The sequence below is a fragment of the Hyperolius riggenbachi genome, chromosome 7 (genome assembly GCF_040937935.1).
Source record: "Hyperolius riggenbachi isolate aHypRig1 chromosome 7, aHypRig1.pri, whole genome shotgun sequence".
NCBI lineage: Eukaryota > Metazoa > Chordata > Amphibia > Anura > Hyperoliidae > Hyperolius > Hyperolius riggenbachi.
The window spans coordinates 320,543,164-320,561,880 of record NC_090652.1 but is presented as its reverse complement, the minus strand read 5'-3'; the positions used below and the strand labels follow the sequence as shown (position 1 = coordinate 320,561,880).

The following is an 18,717-nucleotide window of genomic DNA, read 5'->3' as shown; positions in this document are numbered from 1 at the left end:
GAGAAAGAGATTGAGGAGTAGACTACACAGGGGGTAAGCATGGCCTGGGTATGTTTATTTTGACTTTTAATTTTCAGTTCAGGTTTTCTTTAACATTATGTGGGCCAGAATTTACCTTTTCTGAAGTTCCTTTGCCGCTGTCCCAATAAGGAGTGACGACATGTAGAACCTCCTTACAGCTGAGACGGCAACCACTGGTGCTAAACACAGATCCTTCCACCACCTTGGTGCCACCACTTGCTTCCTTCAGATGTGTCTGTAATTTGGGTCCAGCTCGACGCAACAAGGCTTTGGCCACGGCTCCCATGTTCAAGTCCAAATCATCTCCCACGCTGTTCACAATCACATTTGTCTGCCGTGGAGAGAAGTCACATATAAGAGGAACCCTGATATTATTAGTCAGTAATGATACATTCACAGGTAAAAACATACTTAGGGCTGGTGCACACCAAAAACCGCTAGCGGATCCGCAAACGCTAGTGGTTTTTGAAGCTGTTTTTCAGAGCGATTCTAGGCATGTGGGTTTTCTAAACATGCCTAGCATTTTTTGGAGCATTTTATGTGTAGAGTTTGTTATATTTTGTTACAGTAAAGCTGTTACTGAACAGCTACTGTAACAAAAATGTTTGGAAAACCGCTCTGATCTAGCATTTTTCAGATCGGTTTTCCACTTTTCTATACTTTACATTGAGGCAGAAACGCCTCAGAAATCTCAAAAATTCTGCAGGACCCGAGTTTGCGTTTGTAGAAAAAAACGATCCGCTCTGGTGTGCACCAGCCCATTCACTTTCATTAGCCAAGGGGTTTTCCCACCGAAAGCATTTAAAAAAACGTTTAGAACTGCTCTTGGTGTGCACCAGCCTTTAGATCTATGGGAACCTTATCAGGACTGCAGATGTTTCTTCAAGATCAGGTGCAGTCATCTGAGGTCATTTAGACCTTGACGTGGTCATTCCTTCCTCCGAGGAGCTACTATGAGGATTATTCATCAGCAGCTCTTCTAAAATAGCTTCTTCTTCAAGGGGACTTCATAAAGGAAAATGAAAAGCAACAGGAAAAGAGGATTGGCTCTTGGGTGCATGAAATTTGATATACAACTTTATTAATACAAAAATCCTAAAACTAGACATATACACACACAACAATCTAAGTATATAAACATTAAAATACAGTTCCGCCACAAAACGCCGCTAAGGGCTCAGAAACCTCCATCATAACTATGGGGCTGCAGTCCCCAAAAGGCTAATTGGTAAAATATTTTAGCTGGTGTGAAAAGCATGCATAGGACCTTGATGAATGTAGTTCTCCATTTGTGGAAATACTGGAGAGTTCACAAGAAAAATAAAGCAACTAAAGCCCCCCACTCGCAGGGGCTGAAAATGCAGCAGATGAACCATGCACTGAGAAATGCTGTTGATGTCCACAAAAATGCGTCCCCCACTCGCAGGGATGGAAAAAGAGGTGGTTAGTAAAACAGGCAAGCTGTCAACATGCTGTTGGTTAGTGGTATAATTCCGAACAGTGATGATATAGAGCCGGTAACAACAGGTAACAACAGTAGCATCTGCAGCAGGGTTAATGAAGCCATGCACAGGCAAGCAGTGTGTTGAAATGGTGCCAGCAGATATCCAGTGCTATGAATCCACTAGAATGTGATGGACATATGTCCCAAGCTTGGGTGCAGTGATAGGGCTGATCCCAGTAAAGTATCAAAGTTCCAATGATATTGAAGGTCCGGGTATATGATGCATGTATAGTAATATAGTTACCAATCCAGCTGCCGTAATGATGTCCAGCAAAAAATATTTTTGTTGATGATGGAGAGGAGTCCCAGGCGGCAGGGTGGCAGAGTTACCTCGCTGTAAAGTAGCCTAACATGTTTCGCCGTTATCTAACGGCCTTCTCAAAGGCAGACGGCGGAGAGCGTATTGCTAGGACGCCATGGCGGCGTTCTTATACTAGCCGCGTTCATCCTCGGCCCCGGCCCCGCCCCCCGCGTGCTCTCACATGGACGCTCCGCATCACAGCGCGGAGACGTCAGGAAGTGCGCCGCTGGAGCGCAAACATGCGCTCCATCCCGGCAAGCCGGAAGAGAACATCCTAAAGCGGACGTCCACTGTGACGCATCCAAAGGAGGAGGGCAGGGGGCGGAGGGCGGAGAGGGGCGGGGGAGAACCGGCAAGAAACAAACAATCAAAACAATAATATCGGCAACATGTAACCCAACCCATCGTGGTCAACGCTGCGGAGCAGAGTAAACCACAGGCAATTACACAATGGCTGATATGGCCATATACAAAAACGTACATTACATAGTCTAACATACAGAAGGTATGGACAGCCGTGCTAATTTAGTAAATAGCACATGGGCAAGCAAAAATGCCCTGTCCATAATGTTGAATGGGCAGTATAAGCGTGACAGTGGGAACGAAACCAGAGAGGAGGGCAATTTCCCCCCAGACAGGTGAGGCAGAGAACGCACAGATGGATAAATTGAGAGGCAGGGGAGCAGAACCTAGAAGCAGCTGAAGGACTTATTCCACCAACAAGCCTAATTCGGGAGAAAGACCCGGTAGTTAATGCTGTCATTCAGGCCTTTGTCTTTCGTTGCCCCAAGATTAAAAATCCAACGAGACTCTAATTGGAGTAAAGCTCTGTCCACACCCCCCCCCCTAGGATGTCGATGTATTACATCGAGTCCTATGAAACTAACATAACGGGCATCCCCCCGATGTTCAAAATGAACATGGCGGGAAATTGGGGATTTAAAGTTTGAATTGTAATGATTGGAACCTGAGATTTACTATGGATAGTCATCCCAGCTCGATCTCTTTTCTGGATCTTACTGTCAGTGTCGATGGGGAAGGCCATCTATCCACCCAGATTTATCGTAAATCTACAGCATCTAATGCCTATTTACACGCGAGCAGTGCGCATCCATCACATACTATACGTGGCATACCTACCGGACAATATTTACGTGTCCGGCGAAATTGCACTGATGATGTCACATTTGAAAAGGAAGCTAAATTGCTACGATGCCGGTTTAAGGAAAGAGGCTATAAAGACCGTTGGCTCAAAAAAGCATACAAACGAGCTAAATCAACTAATCGCCTCGATCTCTTACAAAAGAGGCCTAAGACCTCGACTAGTTTTGAAGAAACCCGTCTTATTACGCGATATAGTGACCAAAATCGGCGGGTGGATGGCATTCTCCAGCGGCACTGGCATATCCTTACCTCTGGTTTCGTTCCCACTGTCACGCTTATACTGCCCATTCAACATTATGGACAGGGCATTTTTGCTTGCCCATGTGCTATTTACTAAATTAGCACGGCTGTCCATACCTTCTGTATGTTAGACTATGTAATGTACGTTTTTGTATATGGCCATATCAGCCATTGTGTAATTGCCTGTGGTTTACTCTGCTCCGCAGCGTTGACCACGATGGGTTGGGTTACATGTTGCCGATATTATTGTTTTGATTGTTTGTTTCTTGCCGGTTCTCCCCCGCCCCTCTCCGCCCTCCGCCCCCTGCCCTCCTCCTTTGGATGCGTCACAGTGGACGTCCGCTTTAGGATGTTCTCTTCCGGCTTGCCGGGATGGAGCGCATGTTTGCGCTCCAGCGGCGCACTTCCTGACGTCTCCGCGCTGTGATGCGGAGCGTCCATGTGAGAGCACGCGGGGGGCGGGGCCGGGGCCGAGGATGAACGCGGCTAGTATAAGAACGCCGCCATGGCGTCCTAGCAATACGCTCTCCGCCGTCTGCCTTTGAGAAGGCCGTTAGATAACGGCGAAACATGTTAGGCTACTTTACAGCGAGGTAACTCTGCCACCCTGCCGCCTGGGACTCCTCTCCATCATCAACAAAAATATTTTTTGCTGGACATCATTACGGCAGCTGGATTGGTAACTATATTACTATACATGCATCATATACCCGGACCTTCAATATCATTGGAACTTTGATACTTTACTGGGATCAGCCCTATCACTGCACCCAAGCTTGGGACATATGTCCATCACATTCTAGTGGATTCATAGCACTGGATATCTGCTGGCACCATTTCAACACACTGCTTGCCTGTGCATGGCTTCATTAACCCTGCTGCAGATGCTACTGTTGTTACCTGTTGTTACCGGCTCTATATCATCACTGTTCGGAATTATACCACTAACCAACAGCATGTTGACAGCTTGCCTGTTTTACTAACCACCTCTTTTTCCATCCCTGCGAGTGGGGGACGCATTTTTGTGGACATCAACAGCATTTCTCAGTGCATGGTTCATCTGCTGCATTTTCAGCCCCTGCGAGTGGGGGGCTTTAGTTGCTTTATTTTTCTTGTGAACTCTCCAGTATTTCCACAAATGGAGAACTACATTCATCAAGGTCCTATGCATGCTTTTCACACCAGCTAAAATATTTTACCAATTAGCCTTTTGGGGACTGCAGCCCCATAGTTATGATGGAGGTTTCTGAGCCCTTAGCGGCGTTTTGTGGCGGAACTGTATTTTAATGTTTATATACTTAGATTGTTGTGTGTGTATATGTCTAGTTTTAGGATTTTTGTATTAATAAAGTTGTATATCAAATTTCATGCACCCAAGAGCCAATCCTCTTTTCCTGTTGCTTTTCATATATTATTGTTGGCAGGATGCATGAAAAAAAGTTTTTTTTTTTTGGATAATTAATATCATCATTAATTAACTTATTGCTCCCAATCAATTCCGGGTTTCCCTTCTTTGAGTAATTCACCTAATTCATAAAGGAAAACATGATCAATTTAGAATGTGGTTGATTTGTTTTGGCTATTTATGAGCATGTGTTCATATGTTACATTACATCTGCTTCCTAAACCAAGAGGAGTCAAATGTCATCAGAAAACCCACAAACTGCTCATATCTCATGAAACTTTCCCAAGCAGAAACATCCACCCCAGCGGATAGACTTTTTCGTGTCCGTTAAAAATGGCGCCAGTTATCGTAGTTAAATAACGGCGCCCCATAGAGAACCACTATCGTTAGTTATTTTTCGTTTTTGACAGCTAAAAAATGGCGCCGGCTTTAAAAACGATATTTATCGTTTATATTTGTATTGCTCCCAAACGATATTTATCGTTTTAACCCTTGCTATGCTGCCACGGAAATGTCAGTACGCGATTTAAATAGAAACATTTCCTCTTTGAAGATTTAAAATCGATTTTCTCAAAAGCTATAAGGTCTTTTTGAACATTTTTTTTTCTTCGTGTTCCCACTATTCTCCTTAACATTCCCTACACATTTGAGGTTTCTGGCATTTAAAGGGGCTTTGCTATTAACCGCTAAAGTCGGCGGGCGTTTAATTTTCCCACGGTCAGAAGAAGAATATTCAAAATCGATTTTCTCAAAAACTATAAGGCCTTTTTGAAAAAAAAAAAATTCCTCTTGTTCACAATTTTCTTCTTAACATTCCCTGCAAATTTGGTGTTTTTAGCTTTTAAGGGGGCTTTGCTATTAAACATTAAAGCCGGCGGGCAGATATTTTCCAAACGGCAGCAAAGCAAGGGTTAAAACGATAAATATCGTTCAGGCAGGACAAAAAAAAAAAAGTTTTAAACCGATAAATTTCGTTCAAAAGTTCTGCACTATTTTAACCTTTAAAACGATAAATATCGTTTTAAACATATATCGGGCAGAAGGGGGCGCCATTTTTTTGCCGGCACCATTTTTAACTAGACGCGACTTTTTCCCTTAAAATTCATCAATAGTTGCACCTAAACAATTATGCATATATCTTATGCCCACTAGGCATGCTTTGGCAGCGCTTGCCATTTGCTGGCAATCGGCAAATCCCTATGCCAGTGAACAGTGATTCCCTATGGGGTGGTCTCCCTAGCAGTGTTGCAATTGAGGAGCAATCGCGAAATGCTGCTTGCAGCATTCTGGTTGTGATCCCAGAGCACTCATATCAGTGGCTACAGTAGCCAATAGATGATCGCTCAGGGAAATCTCAGAACTTCCATGATTTAGAAAAGATATTTTTGACAACAAATCTAGATTTTCTCTTTAGATATATTGCTGTCAGGTGGCACTATAGTGTGGTATGAGCATACGATTAAAAAAATGTCTCCCTGCTTCTCATTGCCTGTGTAGGCATCTTGCCTGCCTTTTGCCCTAAACGTAATGTGATCGTTCTGAAATGACAGTTCTTCCTTCAGTTACAGCGGTAAATGTAATGGCAATGACTCTACATACCGTACAGTCTTCAATGTTCTGCTGGACTAGCTTGATGGTGAGTGCTTCATTAGTCTTTAAGGTTTCGTCGTTATGTCCAGTCACGTGTGCTTGTGGCTTTTCCACCATATTTATGCCAGTCTGAGGCTGCAGTGCTGCAGAGGCCTCAGCTGTTTGCTTGCCAAATCTGACACTTGCAACTTCAGAAAAAATCCTCACAGTTTCTTCAATCGTGTCCACAAGATGTATTCTCTGCAAGGTGTTTTTTTGTCCTGCCAACTCTATGTACTCCTGTATGGCTTCCGTTATGTTTTCAATGCATGGCTTTAGAGGGAATCCAAAAACACCGGAGCTGACGGCTGGAATTGCTATTGATCGATGTCCTCTCTCGGAAGCCAGCTGTAAACTGCTGGTAATTGCCTTTCTTAGGAGACGTTCACATCTTGATGCTGATGTTGAATCCCATTGAGGACCAACTGTATGTATAACCTGCTTGCATGGCAAGTTACCGGCACCAGTAATGACTGCATCACCAGGTGACAATCTACCATCTCTCCTGATTATACGATCACTCTCGTCTTTCAGTATTTGTCCTGCTGCATCCTGAATAGCTCTAGCTAAACCCCCAGCGTGTTGCAGGTCTTCATTGGCTGCATTGACAATAACATCTACCTTGTGACAGCACAGGTCATCCTTATATACAGAGAGGGTAATGCCATTGGGGAAAGTCACTTGATACCTGAGTTTGCCTGTTGTGTTGTAGTCTCCACCAGCCTCTAAACAGATCACACACTTAAATAATGATTTTGCTGTTATTATATGCTCATCTTTCTTCTGCATAAAATATTTTCTGGCTCCTGGTTTATCAATACGCAGAGTATCCAAACAAAGTGAGGATAGAATGTTCTCAAGGAGTGATGAGGCCTCTTGGACCTGCATTCTTGGACCAGACAAGCATAGGCCATTCTGGTTCTTTATCACATTAACATCATCTTGTAACTTCTGCCACATCTCCCTCCTTTCCTCCTGGATGAACTGCATCACTGCCAGTGACGTAACAGTAATATCTCTTTGTATTGCGGAATTTTTCTCCATAAAGTCACTGACTTCTTGGTAACAGTCTTGTACGACTGAAGTCAGACCGGCAATAACCACATCATCAGGTGCTCCAGAAGGACATTCCAGGATCAGAACTGAGCATTTCTCTGCATTAAATGTCTCAAGCAGATGTGAGTGAAGACTTCTCCACTCTGGAGATCTTAGGAGTCTCTTGTCTTCAACAGAAATTTGTTTACAGGAAAGTTTTTGGCGTATTTGTTTCTCAGCCTCTGTTAAGTCTTCCTTGGTGTGATATGTTAGTTTAACAGAGTTATCCTCAGTTTCCATCAGGGCATTAATGTTGTCCCGCAAAAATATCTGATCTGACAGCTCTTCATTATCAGTGGTCATTAGGAACTCAATGAGGTGTGGATTTATCTGGATGGATTTAGATCTCATTTCCTGTTTCATACTGAGTATCTCACATCTGGCAGTGAGAACCTCATCTCTCAGTCCGGAAAGTTGGGCACTCTTTGTGGGTAAATCATAGACAATCTTCAGCTGTGGGACTTTCGCCTGTATTGTTCTCTTCAGGCCTATATTGCACATCATCTGAAAGAGAACTATGGATATGGCTATGTCCTCTATCACACCTTGAGTCTTTCTTTCTATTTCTTTTGTGGTTTCTTCTATCAGTTTTCTGAATGTCGGGCAAAGCTCAGAAACATCCTTGGAAAGTCCTGCCAGGAAAACCTTCTCTGCAGAAAAATCAGGCTTGACCAGTACTCTATTATACGGAGGGCTCTTGATCTGGTCTCCAATGACTTCCCAGGCGAACTGATGCATTTTACACTCTAGGACTTCAAATTCTGATATGAGTGGTGAAAATGCGCTATAAACCTCATCTTTCCACTTAAGCAGAACCTTTGTCATGGTCCTGAGTTGGGTAGACAGGGCAGGAGGGAAGACGAGTTTGAGGACCGGATTCTGGTTTCCTAGATCTGGCCATATGATCTCACAGTGTTTACTCTTCATCTTCTCTTCCATGCTGAGCTTTAGGTCACCATCTTTCATGATGTGTTCCAGTATGTATGGACTGATTGAGATCTCTATAGGTTTCGGTATTTCTACACAAGGTCCTTTCCTTCCATAGAGTGTTACACCCAGCAGTGGGTAGTATGGATACACGGATATCCTGGCCTTGCCAAACACATGTTCCATCTTCAGGACTCTCTTTACATCTGGAAGAGAAGATAAGAAGACTCATCATGATCCAACAGTCAAAAACAACAATAAAACCCTAATTTATCCTACCAGATTTATTGCCTGTTAGTAAATAATCTTGTCTAATATCAATCGCATCACAACCACAAGTGTAAAAATCATGTATCCCTCTTCAGGGCCGGTTTGGGACTTTTTGCTGCATGAGGCAAACTTGTGAGGATGCGCTGCTTCCCCTCCCACCCCACACACACAGTCTATTTGGAATGATCGCACAGCACCCGACAATTTACTCAGCAATAAAGCACATGCAACAACATAAGGCATAACATGCTGCAGTTCAATACAAAAACATGGTGGCTGGCTGTGAGCAGTCAGGGCCGGCCCTAGACTTTTTGCCGCCTAAGGCAAATTTTGAAAAATTATTGCTGCCGCCCCCCCCCCGAGCTGGAGGGGTAGCGGGCAGGACTGGGGTATTGGGCCTAGCGGCGGGGAGGGGGGTCGGACCCCCCCTCCCTCGCCTGGGTCCCTCGATCTGCACTCCCCTCCAGCCTTAAATAGATCAGAAGCAGCCGCTACTCGTAAGAGGCAGTGGGCGGGGAGGACTCACCTCTTCCTCGCTCTATCCAGCATGCGCTCCACTGACGTCACTTCCTGCAACGCCGTCCACTTACAATACAGTGGGTGGCGTTGCAGGAAGTGACGTCAGTGGAGCGCACGCTGGATAGAGCGAGGAAGAGGTGAGTCCTCCCCGCCCACTGCCGCTTACGAGTAGCGGCTGCTTCTGATCTATTTAAGGCTGGAGGGGAGCGGAGGACGGGGGACCCAGACGAGGGAGGGGGGGTCCGACCCCCTCCCCGCTGCTAGGCCCAATACCCCCGTCCTGCCCGCTACCCCTCCAGCTCGGTGGCCGGCTCCCCGCACCCACCGATGGGCGGATGCCGCCCCTAGAAATGTGCCGCCTGAGGCAAAAGTTTCACCCCGCCTCATGAGCGGGCCGGCCCTGTGAGCAGTCATGCTCGAATGTACCCAAATTCAATTCGAGTACATTCGAATTCGGGTCCTGGTCAAATTCGGATTCAACCTTGATCACACGCATCAAATTTGATTTGAATTCGAGTCATGATTGGTAATTGAATTCAGGTAAAAATTGTGAACACGAATTCGGATGGCCTTCAAGCAAATTCTTTTTTTAACCACTTGAGGACCACAGTCTTTCTACCCCTTAAGGACCAGGCACTTTTTTTCCATTCAGACCACTGCAGCTTTCACGGTTTATTGCTCGCTCATACAACCTACCACCTAAATGAATTTTGGATCCTTTTCTTGTCACTAATAAAGCTTTCTTTTGGTGCTATTTGATTGCTCCTGCGATTTTTACTTTTTATTATATTCATCAAAAAAGACATGAATTTTGGCAAAAAAAATTTGTTTTTAACTTTCTGTGCTGACATTTTTCAAATAAAGTAAAATTTCTGTATACATGCAGCGCGAAAAATGTGGACAAACATGTTTTTGATTAAAAAAAACCCATTCAGTGTATATTTATTGGTTTGGATAAAAGTTATAGCGTTTACAAACTATGGTGCAAAAAGTGAATTTTCCCATTTTCAAGCATCTATGACTTTTCTGACCCCCTGTCATGTTTCATGAGGGGCTAGAATTCCAGGATAGTATAAATACCCCCCAAATGACCCCATTTTGGAAAGAAGACATCCCAAAGTATTCACTGAGAGGCATAGTGAGTTCATAGAAGATATTATTTTTTGTCACAAGTAAGCGGAAAATGACACTTTGTGACAAAAAAAAAAAAAAAAAAAGTTTCCATTTCTGCTAACAAAAAAAATGAAATCTGCCACGGACTCACCATGCCCCTCTCTGAATACCTTGAAGTGTCTACTTTCCAAAATGGGGTCATTTGTGGGGTGTGTTTACTGTCCTGACATTTTGGGGGGTGCTAAATTGTAAGCACCCCTGTAAAGCCTAAAGGTGCTCATTGGACTTTGGACCCCTTAGCGCAGTTAGGCTGCAAAAAAGTGCCACACATGTGGTATTGCCATACTCAGTAGAAGTACTATAATGTGTTTTGGGGTGTATTTTTACACATACCCATGCTGGGTGGGAGAAATATCTCTGTAAATGACAATGTTTTCATTTTTTTTACACACAATTGTCCATTTACAGAGTTATTTCTCCCGCCCAGCATGGGTATGTGTAAAAATACACCACAAAACACATTATACTACTTCTCCTGAGTACGGCGATACCACATGTGTGGCACTTTTTTGCACCCTAACTGCGCTAAAGGGCCCAAAGTCCAATGAGTACCTTTAGGATTTCACAGGTCATTTTGCGACATTTGGTTTCAAGACTACTCCTCATGGTTTAGGGCCCCTAATATGCCAGGGCAGTATAGGAACCCCACAAATGACCCCATTTTAGACAGAAGACACCCCAAGGTATTCCGTTAGGAGTATGGTGAGTTGATAGAAGATTTTATTTTATCCTGATTCAATTTGAAACCAGATAAAGACTCAAATAGAGATAGGGTGTCATGTAAAGCTGGTAATGAGGTGAGTGGGTTTACAATGGTCAGTAGAATGTCGTCTGCAAATAAAGAGATCTTATACTCATGCTTACCATGTTTAACTCCATTTATGTTGACATTTTGTCTAATTGCTTCCGCAAGAGGCTCAATACTGAGGGCAAATAGGAGTGGGGAAAGGGGGCAGCCCTGTCTCGTGCCGTTGTGAATTTGGAAGAAGTTAGGAGGAGCAAAAGGTAGCTTGATTGAGGCTGTTGGGCTTGAATATAAAAATCTAATTAGATGCATGAAGGGACCTGTAAAGCCTTGGGGCTTGATTCACAAAGCGGTGCTAACCTACTTAGCACGTCTAAAGTCTTTAGACGTGCTAACAGGGCCGGATTTAGCACTAGGCACTGTAGGCACGTGCCTACAGGCGGCATGTGCTACAGAGGCGGCAGACAGCAGCGCAGTAAATCTCTCCAGCTGTCCTAACTCCCCATGACAGCGCGCCCCGCTCCACATCCGACCCTGCTGTTCATCGGGTGTTGTATCACAGCGCTAATATCTGATGCAGCCGCCCCACTCTGCACTGAATCTCTCAGTGCATCTGCTAACAGAGCTCCTGCGACAGGGGAGAGGGAGGGGCGGTGTGCCCAAACTTCCGTCGGGACTCTCGGAGAGTGTGTAGCCGCTCAAGCAGAGCTTTCTCCCCGGACAGGCATGAGAGGGAACAGGCTTCACGCTGCTGCAGCTCCAGCCGGAGAAAGAGTGTGGGATCCTCCTCCCTCTCCTCAAGGAAACTTCAAAGGCTGTCTCTGCTGTGCTGGTGAAGTATTTTTTCTTCTTTTAGCAGTTTGATTGTCCGGAGGTTAGGGGGGGATGGAGGGGGGTTGTAAAGTGTGTGTACATTGTATGTATGCGTGTTGAGTGAGCCAGGGTGTGTGTACAGTGTGTGTCAGGATGTCTGTGTGTGTCCACAGCATGTGTGTGTGTGTGTGTGTGTGTGTGTGTGTGTCTGTGTGTGTGGGTGTCTTTGTGTACCAGTGTGTGTGTGTGCGCATGTGTGTGGCAGAGTGTGTGTGTAGTGTGTGTGTGTGTGTGTAGTGTGTGTGTGTGTGTGTGTGTGTGTAGTGTGTGTGTGTGTGTAGTGTGTGTGTGTGTGTGTGTGTGTAGTGTGTGTAGTGTGTGTGTGTAGTGTGTGTGTAGTGTGTAGTGTGTGTGTGTGTGTGTGTAGTGTGTGTGTAGTGTGTGTGTGTGTGTGTGTGTGTGTGTGTGTGTGTGTGTGTGTGTGTAGTGTGTGTAGTGTGTGTGTAGTGTGTAGTGTGTGTGTGTGTGTGTGTGTGTGTGTGTGTGTGTGTGTGTGTGTGTGTGTGTGTGTGTGTGTGTACAGTGTATGTATGTGTGTGCCAGAGAGTGTGTTTGTGTGAAGGGCCAGCACTACAATATAGGCAAGGGGGGCATTACCCCCTGGCACCAGAGTCCGTAGGGCCCCCCAAGTATATACCATTTTGCCCCTTCAGTTTGCCCCACTGCGGCCACCCGTGGCTTGTGTAACTGTGCTGTGTGGATGGTAGTGTGTGGTGAGTCATCAGCTCAGCAGGCAGGGGAGGGAGGCAGGGATACATAAGTTACCTATTTTGCATCATGGTTTCCATGGTTCCCTTTCCGCCTGTTGGAACGCAGTGGCGCTCTCCCACGACGTGATGTCACATTCCAGCATCACATCGGGGAGAGCGCTGCTACTGTCTACCAGGCAGGATGAGAACCATGTAAACCACAATGCCTCCTTCCTGTGCCTGCTGAGCTGCTGACTTACCCCACCACCATCCGCACAACACAGTTATACAACCGCGGGTGACCATGGCAGGGCAAACTGAATTTTTAAAGGGGCAAAATGGGAGATGCTTGAGGGGCTCCTACGGACTTTGAATCAGGTAAAGTATGTGCATGCCTCCCTCCCCTGCCTGCTGAGCTGCCCACCACCATAACAGCCCACCACCATCCACACCACACAGTTATGCCCACCACCATCCACACCACACAGTTATGCCCACCATCATCCACACCACACAGCTATGCCCACCTCCATCCACACCACACAGCTATGCCCACCACCATCCACCCTACACAGCTATGCCCACCACCATCCGCACCACACAGCTATGCCCACCACCATCCGCACCACACAGCTATGCCCACCACCATCCACACCACACAGCTATGCCCACCACCATCCACACCACACAGTTATGCCCACCACCATCCACACCACACAGCTATGGCCACCACCATCCACACCACACAGCTATGCCCACCACCATCCACACCGCACAGCTATGCCCACCTCCATCCACACCACACAGCTATGCCCACCACCATCCACACTACACAGTTATGCCCACCTCCATCCACACCACACAGCTATGCCCACCTCCATCCACACCACACAGCTATGCCCACCACCATCCACACCACACAGCTATGCCCACCACCATCCACACCACACAGCTATGCCCACCTCCATCCACACCACACAGCTATGCCCACCACCATCCACACCACACAGCTATGCCCACCACCATCCAAACCACACAGCTATGCCCACCACCATCCACACCACACAGCTATGCCCACCACCATCCACACCACACAGCTATGCCCACCACCATCCAAACCACACAGCTATGCCCACCACCATCCACACCACACAGCTATGCCCACCACCATCCACACCACACAGCTATGCCCACCACCATCCAAACCACACAGCTATGCCCACCACCATCCAAACCACACAGCTATGCCCACCACCATCTACACCACACAGCTATGCCCACCACCATCCAAACCACACAGCTATGCCCACCTCCATCCACACCACACAGCTATGCCCACCACCATCCACACCACACAGTTATGCCCACCACCATCCACACCACACAGCTATGCCCACCACCATCCACACCACACAGCTATGCCCACCACCATCCACACCACACAGCTATGCCCACCACCATCCACACCACACAGTTATGCCCACCTCCATCCACACCAGTGGTGCTCAGCAGAGCTCGAATATTCGAGTAGCTCGAATATTCAAGCTCTTTTTCAGCTATTCGAGCTCGAATACCGAGCTCGAATAGCTGCAGCTATTTGAATAGGCTATTCGAGTGAACTCGAATAGCCCACTCACTATTCGAGCTATTTGAGCAAACAGCGCTATTCGAGCTCGAATACCGAGCTCGAATAGCGTCATAGCCCAGATTGATGTCCTTAGAGCCAATCAGAGGGCTCCCAGGCCCTCTGACGGCAGCCAATCACAGAGGGGGACCCTGGCCAGCCCCTACCCTATAAATAGCGGCCGCCATGTTCGGTTTTTCCGTCCTTGCCTGACTTTGTACAGAGAGAGATCTGTTCCTTTGTGCTTTGGCTTAGCAAGTGCTCTATAGTGGTCAACTACCTAGCGTTTTTGCTCACATACACCTGCTCTATACACCTATATTGTTGTTAGCTAGATAGAGATTGTATTTTAGTTAGTAGCTTGTGTGTTACATAGAGACAGCTGCTGCTGCAGGCAAGCTTACACAGCTTTAGGCCTCAGGGCCTTGCCTGTGTGGGCAGCTGTCCTCCTGTCCTTTGTTACTTTATTTCTCATCTATACCAGTGTTTCTGCAGTTTATTCTACCCTGTCTTGTCCTTTAGTTACTGATTGATTATTGTATTTTGTATACTGTACTAGGGACACTCACTGTTACTGTTCATAGCTCCTGCGTGTGTGTGTGCGTGCACTGTCTGTAGTGTACAGTACACAGTATTCCCTTCTACTGAATCATCTGATTACTACTGAATCTGATTATTGTATTTTCTAGTTCTTACTGTACTAGGGAGGGACACTCAGTCACTGTTCATAGGCTAGCTCCTGCGTGTGTGTGTGCGTGCACTGTCTGTAGTGTACACACACTCTATTTCCTTCTACTGAATCTGATTACTACTGATTATTGTATTTTCTAGTTAGTGTACTAGGGGACACACTCACTGTTCACTGTTCACACTTACTGATTCCTAATTATTGTATTTTGTATTTGTACTGTACTAGTAATCACTTAGCGATCTAATCACTTAGTGATTAGTGTCACCTCACCCACCAACCCACTCCATTAAAGTACCCCACTTTTTCACCCGCCCTTTTAAAAAACTTTTTTGTTTACGCCCAAAACATCTAAGATGTCTGGAAGTGGCAGCCAGCGCGGTTTGGGCAAGGGGAAGGGCAGCAAGGGAATCAGGAGGAGAGGGAGCAGCATTGTGGCAAGCCGCGGCCGTGCCACCATGCACAGTTCCGCAGCAGCAGCAGCTGCGTCAGTGGCTAACATTCCGCCTATAGCCACTGACCGTAGACGCCTTGGGCGCCGCCCAGCAGGAGCAACTCACGCTGCAGAGACACAGCAGCAGCAGCGTGTAGTACCTGCTCCTATTTTCCTCCAGCCGGGTCGGAAACGTCCCATTGAGGAAAAGGATGCAGCCACTGTGGTGCAACTGATGACGGAGGATGAGCAGCCCGCCATCAGCTCTGCATCCGAGGCCTCCACCCTCACCACCACCACCACCACCACCCCTGTTCGCAGCAGCCGCTCAGCAGGGCCTGGGGAGGAGGCCAGTTCACCGTCAGTTGGCGATCTGTCATTCAGCAGTCTTTTGACCCCAGGCATCATGAGTCAATTGTCTGCTGTTGTTGGCGATTTGGAGGAGGAGATGCTGATGGGCACTTTGGGGGATGAGGCATGAGAGATTGGACAGCAAGACTGTGGCGACAGTCAAGCAGCCCATCCATGCATCAGGAGAGGAGTTTGGGGGGTCATCATGCCAGCAGGACATGTTTCAGGAGGGGTTGATGATGATGATGATGATGACGTGGTGACAGACAAAGACTGGGTGCCGCCACCACCAGCACCTGGGGATGTCATCATCAGCAGCTCTGAGGAGGAGGAGGAGGATGCGCTTGTGGGCCTTGCAAGGAGGCGCATCATTGCAAGCATTGGCAGCAGTAGGCAGGTCCCACAGCCTGCTGGTGTCTCAGGCTCAGCAGCAACAGCAGCAGCATCTGCCAGTACCACCACCAGCCGCACCCAAGCCCCCCCCCCCCCCCCCAACCACTACAGGGAGACAGGCAGCAGCGGCTCCAGGCCGTAGGGGGCTTTTCTTGTCACCAATCTGGCAATTTTTCACCATGCCCACAGTTGACAGCAAGTACGCCACTTGCAACCACTGTCAGCGGAAGTTGAGCAGAGGTGCAGACCCCTTAAAGTTCATCACCAGCTCTCTGATCAACCATCTTGCTGCTAAACATTACCACCAGCATGAGGAGTTCCAGAGGCTGAAGGCATCTGGTGCTGGCAGTGGCACCACACCCATCACTGCACAGCCTTCAGCAGCAGCAGCAGCAACAGCAGCCACCCGCCCTCCTGCTCTTCCAGCAGCACCAGCAGGAGTGCGGAAACGCACTGCTCCTCCCCCCTCTGCAACTCCTGCCGCCGACACTGAGGCCTGTTCTGGCAGCCAGTCCTCAGTGGCCTCCTCTGCTGTCTCCGCTGGTTCCCATGCTAGCAAAAGGCAACGCCAGAGCCTTTTGAGCGAGTCCTTCCAGGGGGTGGTTAGGGCTCTGCCTCCCAGCAGCCGTTGCGTGCGTCAGCTGAACGGCTTGCTGGCACGGGCCATGTGCTCCCAACTCCTGCCGTACACGCTCGGAGGAGGAGGATGAGGACAGCACTGCCGTCGATGTGCCAGCACACATGGCCCGCCTCTTCCCAATGGCAGCGCACATGCTGACGTGCCTGCGCAAGGACCCCAGGGTGATCCAGATGAAGCAGAGGGAGGACATCTGGATCAGCATGATGTTGGACCCGCGCCTCAAGGGGAAGTTGAGCCAGTTCCTGCCTCCTGCAGGAGGAGACCCAGCGCAACAAATAAGGAGCTTGCAGCAGGCCCTTGTTGAACGCTTGGAGGAAGCCTTCCCCCAGCCTTCCACCCCCACTGTATAGCCAGCACAGAGGCAGCAGCAGGTGCCTGCATCCAGCAGCAAGCGCCCCACAGACCTGCTGTCTCTCAGCAACGAGCTCTACAGGACTGTAGAGGCTCCAGCAGTGACTAAAGAGGAGGTGCATGCAGCAGCATCCTCCTCCAGTCACAGCCAGCACCTGACCCGCATGGTGGCTGACTACATGGGGTCCTACAGCGGGCTTGACAGCGATGCCCCTGTTGATCCCATGGAGTATTGGGTCAAGCGCCTGGAGATCTGGAGCGAGCTGGCGCAGTACGCCCTGGAAGTGCTGTCCTGCCCCCTTCCAGCGTGCTGTCCGAGCGCTGCTTCAGTGCAGCTGGTGGCGTGGTCACCGAGAAACGCTCACGTCTGTCTCACAAGTCTGTGGACAGACTGACGTTTCTCAAGATGAACCAGGCGTGGGTGGAAGGCGAGTTCCTGGCCCCTGTTGTCGGCGAGAGGGGGACATGAACTGGCTGCCGGAACCATCGTTAATATGCCTTCCCACCCTTTACCACCTCCTGGCTCCTGCTCACTACTAAGCCAGCCTGGTTCAGTTTGACTATTACGTCGCCTGTAGCCACACATTTTACACCTACAGTGGGCTGCTGTGTACTGCCCTTCTGCTGTCTGTCTGTGTTTCCCACTGCCAGGGTACACAGATTTTACCTTCTGCTGCCACTCTGCCACCAGCTATTACGTCCAACAATAGCTATATTTTAAATTTGCTGTAAAAAAAAAAAAAAAAAGTAAACCATTAAAAAAAAAAAGTTTTAATTTTTCTGAGGTGCCCGGGTTGAAAACTGTGTTGTCCCAGTTGTGTATTGCACACGATGTGGGCTGCACGACCGCTGTCTGGGACCTCCTGTTGTGTTTATTTACAGCCCTGGTATCACCGCTAGGTACCAGGGCTATTATGTCACGCTGCCTACCTACCTGCTGCCACACTCACACTACTCCTCCATTCCTCCTGCTGCTGCTGCTGCTGTCTGTCTGTCTGTGTTTCCCACTGCCAGGGTACACAGATTTTACCTTCTGCTGCCACTCTGCCACCAGCTATTACGTCCAACAATAGCTATATGTGTAATTTGCTGTAAAAATAAAAAATAAACCATTAAAAAATAAAAAAGTTTTAATTTTTCTGAGGTGTCCGGGTTGAAAACTGTGATGTCCCAGTTGTGTATTGGACACGATGTGGGCTTCACGACCGCTGTCTGGAACCTCATTCTGTGTATTTACGGCCTGGTACCACCGCTAGGTACCACAGCCTATTATGTCTCGCTGCCTGCCTCATTGACTGCCTGCTGCCACACAATCATCCTCCTCCTGCTGCTGCTCTTGCTGAATTTACCTCCTGCTGTCTGTGTGTTTCCACTGCCAGGGAGCACATACAATGGCGCTTCCACCATGCACCACCAGCTATTACGCTCAAAAATAGCTGCATTTCTTTAAAAAAATATATATATACTTTTTAATACTTTGTGATATTATTTTTAGAGGTGTCCATTTTGAAAACTGTGATGTCCCAGTTGTGTATTGGACACGATGTGGGCTTCACGACCGCTGTCTGGAACCTCATGCTGTGTATTTACGGCCTGGTACCACCGCTAGGTACCACAGCCTATTATGTCTCGCGGCCTGCCTCATTTACTGCCTGCTGCCACACAATCATCCTCCTCCTGCT

The 18,717-nt window shown here is 47.7% G+C and overlaps 1 protein-coding gene across 1 annotated transcript in view; it reads right to left on the bottom strand.

Moving 5' to 3' along the window:
- Positions 1-18,717, bottom strand: part of LOC137526222 (protein mono-ADP-ribosyltransferase PARP14-like) — a 494,364-nt gene that overhangs the window by 230,541 nt on the left and 245,106 nt on the right. Inside the window, exons 6-7 of the mRNA XM_068247439.1 lie at positions 6,235-8,492; positions 116-352 (exon numbers count right to left, since the gene is read on the bottom strand). Coding sequence (XP_068103540.1) covers positions 116-352; positions 6,235-8,492 — 2,495 coding nt within the window. The remainder of the gene's footprint in view (positions 1-115; positions 353-6,234; positions 8,493-18,717) is intronic.